The sequence below is a fragment of the Peromyscus californicus genome, unplaced genomic scaffold (assembly GCF_007827085.1).
Source record: "Peromyscus californicus insignis strain IS unplaced genomic scaffold, ASM782708v3 Scaffold_7__1_contigs__length_154581171, whole genome shotgun sequence".
In the NCBI taxonomy this organism is placed as follows: domain Eukaryota; kingdom Metazoa; phylum Chordata; class Mammalia; order Rodentia; family Cricetidae; genus Peromyscus; species Peromyscus californicus.
In genome coordinates this window covers 69,726,144-69,734,431 of record NW_026294595.1, presented here as the reverse complement: position 1 = coordinate 69,734,431, position 8,288 = coordinate 69,726,144, and the positions used below count along the sequence as shown (strand labels likewise).

Sequence of the window (8,288 nt, the reverse complement as noted above, 5' to 3'; positions counted from 1 at the left end):
AGACTCTGGTGCTGTGACAGAAAAGAGAGCCCCATTACAGACTCCAGGTTGTAGCCACAGCTCCGGCAAGCCAGGTCCTTCCAGGGAGACCTTGCTGCTTCTCTATGAGCCTCTGGTCATCACGACCTTTCTCTGAGGTGTGTCGTGGTTCTTGGCAGGCTTTGGCCCCTGCCTTAATCTCCAGGCCCACCAGGTTCCTCTCTGGAGGACGCTGGGAGTGGGGGTGACTGGGAGAAGAAATCTGCCCTCCTCAGCCACTGTGGTCTGCCTCTGCTGTCCTTACCTTCAAACCCAGGGCCTGAGCTGGCCCATCAGACGCTGGTCATGGATTCTTGGTGAGACAAGGGAACAGTGATTGATGGCCTGGTTTCTAATCACACCAGGGGTGTTTTCTATGTATGAGACACTAGCCAAGGCACCCACCCTATCCCAGCTCCCATCTTCAAAATGCAGACTCTGAGTCAGTAGTTGGCATGGTCTGCCGGGGCCTGGCATCTGACAGTAGGCCTAAGCACCTCTAATTCCCAGCTGTTCTGCAGTCACTATGCCCTGGGGACTGAAGGGTGGTGGCTATGGACTTCACCTGGCCTTTCTGGGCTTGCACAGTGACAGCCTTAAGTTTTACGTGCAGCAGGAAAATAAGGATTTCGCGCCCCCTGTTGGCAAAGTCAGGTTATGTCTGGGTGGTTAGAGGTGGTGCCCAAAAGAGGAGGCTCCCTCCCAGTCAGCAGTTTGTACACAAGGGATTTTTCTCTAAGAAACTCTTCTTTGTGCTGTCAACATTCATCAAGACCATACAATCGTTTGATTTTAAAGTTATCATCTTCACTCATTAGTCAATATAATATGATATGATATGATATAATAATAATCAAATGTTAGACAAACATAACCAAGATCCTCTTGTGCCTTGGAAACATAGAGCAGAGAAGCCTACAGCGCAGACCTCAGATGACTGCCATAGGGCATCCACTCATCCACCTATTGCCCATCCATTTACTCACAAGGTACTAGCTTCCATTACCAGAATGAACCTTGAGACAATCAACTTTGGAAAAAGACAAGGTTTTTTTTCCAAGCATAGTTTTGAAGGTTTCAGTCCATGGTGCCTGGCCCTGTTAATATTGGGCCAATGACCAAGAAGCATATCACACTGGGGTGGGGGGAGCTGGTGGAGAGGAAAAAGAGAGACAAAGTTCCCAGTGCATGCACGCACACACGCATGCATGCACGCACGCACGGCCTACAGTACCGCTTTAGGAAGCAACCATCGAGGCCAATCTTCTTCAGACTAAGAGCAATGAATGAAACAATTGAAGGTGTCTCTCCTTGTGCAGTTTTTATTCCAGATAGGGGGGCTGCAAAGAAACAACACACAGGGGTGTTTATAGTGTGGAAGAAAGTAATGCTACTTTGAAAAAAAAAAAAAAAGGAAGACAGAACAGGCAGGAGAACTGCTGTGTGGTGGAAGGAAGGGTGGGCCTGTAGCAGTCGAGTCCTGAGCCCCTCACTGTAGCTGACATATATGTTTTTGAGACAGGGGTCTCACTGTGTAAACCAGGCTGCACTTGAACTCAAGGGGACCCACCTGCCTCTGCTTCCCAAGTGCTGGAATTAAATGTGTGTGCCACCACACCTAGCTCATTTTTATTTTCAAGTTTGAGAACAGGGACCTGGGTGTTCTGGGAGGATAGGCTACTCTGGGTCCACATCTGTTCCTGGACTGTCAAGGCTAGCTCAGGCACACCTGAGAAGCCTTTTCACATCCCTATCCGCCCTGTGGTGTCAGCACATGTGTATCTCCTATTTCGTCTCCACATCACCTGGGAGGTAGATTTCCTGACCTCTGTCTTTAACAAGAAGAATGGGGAGGCTTGCCAAAGCCACACAAGCAGGAGGGCCTAGGTCCTGGGGGGATGGTGCCTGAGGTTCCCGGACACCCTCCCAGGCTTCCTTGTACAGTGGTCCTCCTGTCCTGGTTAACTCCACATCAGCCTGCACTCACATTATGACCTCCATAGAAATGGGGAGGAACCACAGGCTCATTGGTGTTTTGAACAGGCCCCATTTGCTCCAGGGACTCTCAATTTGTTGGTAAGCACTCCATTCACCCAGGGTTTTGCCTGTATACACAGGCCCTGGCTCTAGCCTCCTTCAGTGGTCCTCACGGCTTGCCAACACTTCAGGTGATGCCAATCCTCTTTAGATTTGCTTCAGCCTGACACTCCATAGAGCCAGTTCTCTGTAATGATGCTAAGGTCATTTTAGGTAATAGGAAGCTCCTGGGAAGAGTTTTCTATCGGGGAAGAGATGGATTGTATTCCTCTTGAATGCTTAAAAGGGAGAGAGAGGAGGGGGCTGGAGCAGACTGTCCCCAAATAGCAAGGGCACTTCCAGAAGGCGTCAAGATTTCAGACTGCACCCAGCTGAGTGGAAGGCGAGCCGGTGAGCTGACAGGGTGAGGCGAGCTCTGAGATGTGGGGAGGGGAGGGACTTTGGGCCACAGACCCCTGGAGCTTAAAAGACAATGGGGTTTATGGTCAGCCAGCTTCGACCTAACATTGTAACACAACGTTATCTATAAAGTTGGGGCTTGAGAACTGGGCAACCAAGTTACAGAAGAAAAGCAACAGCTATCTCGTAGTCTTTCAAGTTTTGGCCTTGTGTTGGGTTACATTCGTAGCTGTGCTGGGGCAGGTTGACACAGCCGGTACCTTCCTTCCATGACAAATGCATCCTACTTGTGTGGTCTGGTAGCATCAATTCACTCCTTTGAGTCTCTGGCTTCTAATCTATAAAGTGAGACTTACGGAACCAACTCAAAGGGGAGACCAGGAGAAGCCCAGGAGGACCCTACACTAGCACTGAGCCGATTCCTGCCTGGCTTCCCACGGCCCCTTCTTTTCCCACTTCCTCTGCTCAGGACTGCTCTGCCCTGGAACTCACGGAGGAGGGCTGTCCTGTTGGCAGCAACTTGTCTGAACCTGACACTGATTTTAGCCAACCTGGGAGAGGAGTGTAGATTGGAAGGTAGGTGAGGGCAGGCTAGGGACATTGATGCCAAAATATAGCTGAGGGGTGCTGTGGATATTGCTCTGTATGCTGTGAATGTGTTGCTCTGATTGGTTAATAAAGTGCTGATTGGCCAGTAGCCAGGCAGAAAGTATAGGTGGGACCAGCAGAGAAGAGAATTCTGGGAAGAGGAAGGCTGAGTCAGGAGTTGCCAGCCAGACACAGAGGAGGCAAGATGTGAAGGCAGAACTGAGAAAAGGTACCAAGCTACGTGGCTAAACATAAATAAGAATTATGGGTTAGTTTAAATGTAAGAACTAGTCAGTGGTAGGCCTGGGCTAATGGCCGAACAGTTTTAATTAATATAAGCTTCTGAGTGATTATTTTATAAGCAGCTGTGGGGTCCTTGGTGCTGGGCGAGCACAGGAAGACCTTCAGCTACAGAGGGATGTGAAGGAGGAGACTCATAAACCCAATACTAACAGTTTAGGGCTGGGCTTTAAGGGTGCTATGTCTTTGTCCTACAGCGTCATTTACAATAGGCATTTCTAATATAAAAAGTCTTGGCAGAGTTTCCACTGTCTATTCCCTAGTGACCTCAACCTGTATTCCCTTTCTTCATAAAAGTTAGTTTTCCAGGAGAACGCACAGTGCTCCGACTGGCAAGGACAGCCCTTGTAAGTGACTTTCTGAGCTAGGGTCTCTCGGTGCACAGGCACCTCTCATCATCCACTGGAGATTATATACTCATATGTATATGTTCCCCCAATCTCTGTCTCTCCCCCATCTCTGTCTCTCCCCCATCTCTGTCTCTCCCCATCTCTGTCTCTCCCCATCTCTGTCTCTCCCCGTCTCTGTCTCTCCCCGTCTCTGTCTCTCCCCGTCTCTGTCTCTCCCCGTCTCTGTCTCCCCCCGTCTCTGTCTCCCCCGTCTCTGTCTCTCTCTCCCCATCTCTGTCTCTCTCTCCCCCTCCAACCTCCCTGTCTCTGTCTCTCTCTCCCCCTCCAACCTCCCTGTCTCTGTCTCTCTCTCCCCCTCCAACCTCCCTGTCTCTGTCTCTCTCTCCCCCTCCAACCTCCCTGTCTCTCTCTCTCTCTCTCCCTCCAACCTCCCTGTCTCTCTCTTTCTCCCTCTCCAACATATTGGATATATATCATATATATGTATATATATAAAATCATTGAAGAATCTTGGTATAGCACAGGCTGGCCTCCAACTCTCTATACAGCTGAGGATGACCTTGAATCTGATCCTCCTACCTTCACGTCCTGGGTGTGGGGATTATAAGTGTGTACCATCATGCCTGGTTTTATTATGGTGCTGAGGATGGAATCCAGGGTTCCAAGCATGCATTCTAGGCAAGCATCTGAAGGCAAGCACCCTTGAGCCAAATCCCCTTCTCCCAAACGCACCATATTTAAGATTGACTGCCTTCCTATATCTTTGGCTAATAATTCCAGGAAATACCTAGCTAGCACGTCCAGCTTGAGGCACAATAGTTATGAATGCAACTTTATACAACATCCTTAAAACACTGAATATTGTTGGTTGTTTTTTTAAAAACTCGATCCCATGGTTCTTGAATATGAACTGTATAGATGACAATATTGCATTTGACTCCAAAAGGTTAGATTTGCTTAAGAACAAAATTATCTGGAGGCAGCCTAATCTGGCAGAAATAGTATCCATCTATAATTCAAGCCTGGCTTCTCCTACCTCTCAGTATCTGTGTGACGCTGGAAAGGTGACATCTTTAGTCTGTAGCCCTATAAGATGAAGTTGGCCTGGATAACAAACATCTCTGTAAGGCTGGATACTGTGTCCTTTAAAAAGAGTGTCCTCTAGATTCTGAATGAGGAAGGGCACCTGGAAACTATAGAATCTCTTTGGGTCTGTCTACAGCCTTCGGAAAGAACTGGCCAACTTCTTGACCTACTACTCCAAGGCACCTACACCCCTTGATCCAGAAAATGTGAGTCGGTATAGTGGAAGGCTGTGCTCTTGGGTTTCCTCTGAATTATCTATAGAATACGAAGAGAGATCCAGAGTGGCAGACACAGTAAAAGCCAGCTAAAGGAAGTCCCTGAGGGAAGTCCAGTTAAGAAGGACCCTGGGGAAGGTTCAAGGAGAGCCCCGGAACCTGCCCTTTGGGTGGAGAGGGAGATGGTGTGTAGACACGCTTCTTATACAGGTACTGATTTTGACTTCTGCCTCTTGGACCTTGTCCTTAGGTGGTGGTTCTAAATGACTGCAGCTCAGTCTTGTCTTCGCTGGCCATGGTTCTGTGTAACCCAGGTGGTAAGTCAGCAGGCTCTGCTTGTCCTTTCTGGTATGTAGGCAAGATTACCTAGGCACTGGGCTTTGACAGAGAAGAAGATCGTGTTGACTTGAGGTCTTTTCTACAAGTGCAGGCCATTCTGTCCTGCCAAAGATATCTTTGCATCATATCTGGGCAGTCAAGGGGGTTAGAGTCTTAATTTAATATTGAAGAAACATGTGACAGTTCTCAAAGAGGTGATCTAGATGAAAAGATTCATGAGGCCAAGAAAATGGAAAGAAAATAAAACCCACCAGGTCCAGTGGTAGGAAGCTTTCTTGTACATGGCCTTTGGCCTTTAGTGTCTGGCCTGGCACAGACAGACCTTTTTTTTTCAGTTTGCTGGTGAGGACAGCTGCTCAGTCAGGAAAGTGCTTGTCACTCATGCACAAGGACCTGAGTTTGATACCTGGAACCCACATAAAGCTGTGCGGGGTGGCACATGCTTATAATCCCAAGGCTGTGGACGCTGAGACAAGCAGGTCCCTAAAGACTGCTTGCCCGCCAGCCTAGCTCTAGGTCAATGGAGAGACACTATCTTAATAAACAAGGGGTATTGTTCCAGAGGAAGGACTTGGGGGTTGATCTCTGATCCTCACGTGTGCATGCACACAAGTGCACATGTACCCACACAAACACTGGCCCCTCAACGTAGAGACTTTTATAATGGGAGGTACCATGCTTGATTCACATCTTGGACTTTGAGCTGTTCACTACAATCATCCCTCTTAGCCTCCTTCAGTGTGCTTGCAAAAGGAAACTAAAATTTGGTCCCCAAACAATGTGTATAAAAAAAATGGATCTTTTTTTTTTTTTTTTTTTTTTTTTTTTTTAATGAAGCTTGAGCGCAAGGAAAGAAGGTATTGCTACCCTGGGCTCTTGTATTGGGAGCCTTGCTGCTCATCTTGACCACCAGACAGCTTTGTCTCCTTGTACTCCTAGATGCCTTTCTGGTCCCTACACTGTACTACAGTACCTTCGCCTTTAGCTCCTACCTTTATTCGAAAGTTGAGCTTATTCCTGTCCACTTGGAAAGCTAGGTCAGAACGGGCCCCTTCCCTGTTCAGCCCATTTGGCAAAGGACTGTTCTAGGGGCCCTGAGAAGACAGAGGGGCCTTATTCTCTAAGTGATGGTGGGAGTGGAGTGATATCAGGGTGAAGAAAGCATGTGGACCAACATCCTGACTTGAAGGCCAAGGACTGTATGGGACTTGTGAGCTGAGAAACTAGGCTCAGGAACAAGCCTTTCTAAACTGCATGTGTCTTCCAGGTCAACGAGGCCAACTCGTATTTTTTCAAACTCACCGTGGATAAGCTGGAACTTACCCTGACTCAGGCTAAGATGAAGGTAAGGTCAGGGGAGCCTGAATTTCAGGGTAGCAACTGTTGGCTCTAAACATTCTGAGTAGTAAGACTTAGATACAAGATGTGGGGGGCTTTCTCTAGAGGGAAAGACAGCAAGTAATTCTAAGTACCTGACTTCACTGTAGCAGTAAGTCCTACCCATGGAAGCTTCCAGAACACTTTCTTTCCCCCTTTGCCAGCAGCATGACATTACATCCATGAATGAGATCCTACCTAGGCTTTATCAGGTGTCCTATCTTAGATCTCCCAAGCCATAAAGGATGCTTGGTAGAATCTGGAGTAGATATAAAGAACTTGTATTCACTCTTGTGTTTGCGTTTCTTCTCAGGCAAAAGAGGTCAAAGGCCTTGTGCTACTCAACCCCCAGAATCCTCTGGGTGATTTCTACAACCAACTGATGATGAAAGATTACCTGGCCTTTGCCAAGAAGTATGTGTTCCACCCTATCACTTGTAGGCAAGAAATGAGAAGCAGAAGTAACTTACCCTAGATTACTCATTCTATAATACGCTTTGCATGGTTCCAGAAAGACTACTAAATGAAGGAGAAAGGAGCCCCGTGTTCACCATTTCCATTCTTATTTCCTTTCCAGCCTTTCCCCATACAGACATTTACCTAGTCATTAGAGTGTTGCTTTTCCACTCACACCACAGCAGAAGCACTTCACCCACCCCAGTATCTGTTTCCAAACCACCTGGACTGCGGCACCAAAAAATGACAGATGCTGAGAGACGGGTTACCTTAGAACCTTCACGGCTCACTGCTAAGAGCACGGCAGCAACCGCTGCCTCCGGAGTCCTGCAGTGCTCCTGCTAGGACACATAAACCTGATGCAGGAGTCGAGAACTCAGTAGAGCTGAGTGCAAATTCCAGCTGCCTTGGCTGTTTCCTGCTGCCGTCATAAAGTGTAGAAAGGAAGGAAGGATTATTTGGCCTCAAGGTTCCATCATGGGTACAGCTCATCATGTCAAGGAAGGCCTGGTGGTAGGAGATTCTAGCAGCTGGTCATGCTGGGATCTGTGGGATATAAAGAGCAAGGGTGGTTCTGCTTGGCTGGTGTCTCCACCTCCCACCCCAACTCCGGAGTTCAGGATTCAAGACCAGAAAATGGGACCACCCACTTTCGGGTGGGTCTTCCTACCTCAGTTAACCTAAATGGGGTAATCCCTCACAAGTGAGTCCAGAGGCTGGTGTCTCAGGTGATTCCTGTGAAGTTCACAATTGGTGTTAACCATCACATCACCTGAGCACTGGGACCCTACTAAGTTGAAGCAACTGGCTTCCCATCTTAGAACCTTAACCTCCATCTGTGAATTGGGGGTGATGGTGTTGTGTCAGAGGGTTTTTAAAAAGTGAGGATGTGAGTATGCTCAAAGCCCACCTGGTGCTGTGACTTCAGTTTAGACCCTGGGTGGCAGCTGCTGTCACTGATATAAACATCTGGATAGCTTTTCCTCTTCTCCCATCCTCTGTTTGGTATTTAAAGGGTTAGATGTGATATCTCATAGGTCCTGTTCCCTCTCTGTACCACCAGCAAGAGACACCTTGTGTGCCACCTCTTTGTACATTATAATGCCCCTTGGGAAGTAGAGTA

At 47.9% G+C, this 8,288-nt stretch overlaps 1 protein-coding gene across 1 annotated transcript in view; it reads left to right on the top strand.

Moving 5' to 3' along the window:
• The first annotated feature begins 544 nt into the window (after positions 1 to 544).
• The window catches only part of LOC128100945 (probable inactive 1-aminocyclopropane-1-carboxylate synthase-like protein 2), an 18,122-nt gene continuing 10,378 nt past the window's right edge, over positions 545 to 8,288 (top strand). The window contains 6 exon segments of the mRNA XM_052723682.1: positions 545 to 672; positions 4,915 to 4,984; positions 5,244 to 5,310; positions 6,272 to 6,369; positions 6,600 to 6,677; positions 7,023 to 7,123. Of these exon segments, the coding sequence (XP_052579642.1) occupies positions 545 to 672; positions 4,915 to 4,984; positions 5,244 to 5,310; positions 6,272 to 6,369; positions 6,600 to 6,677; positions 7,023 to 7,123 (542 nt within the window).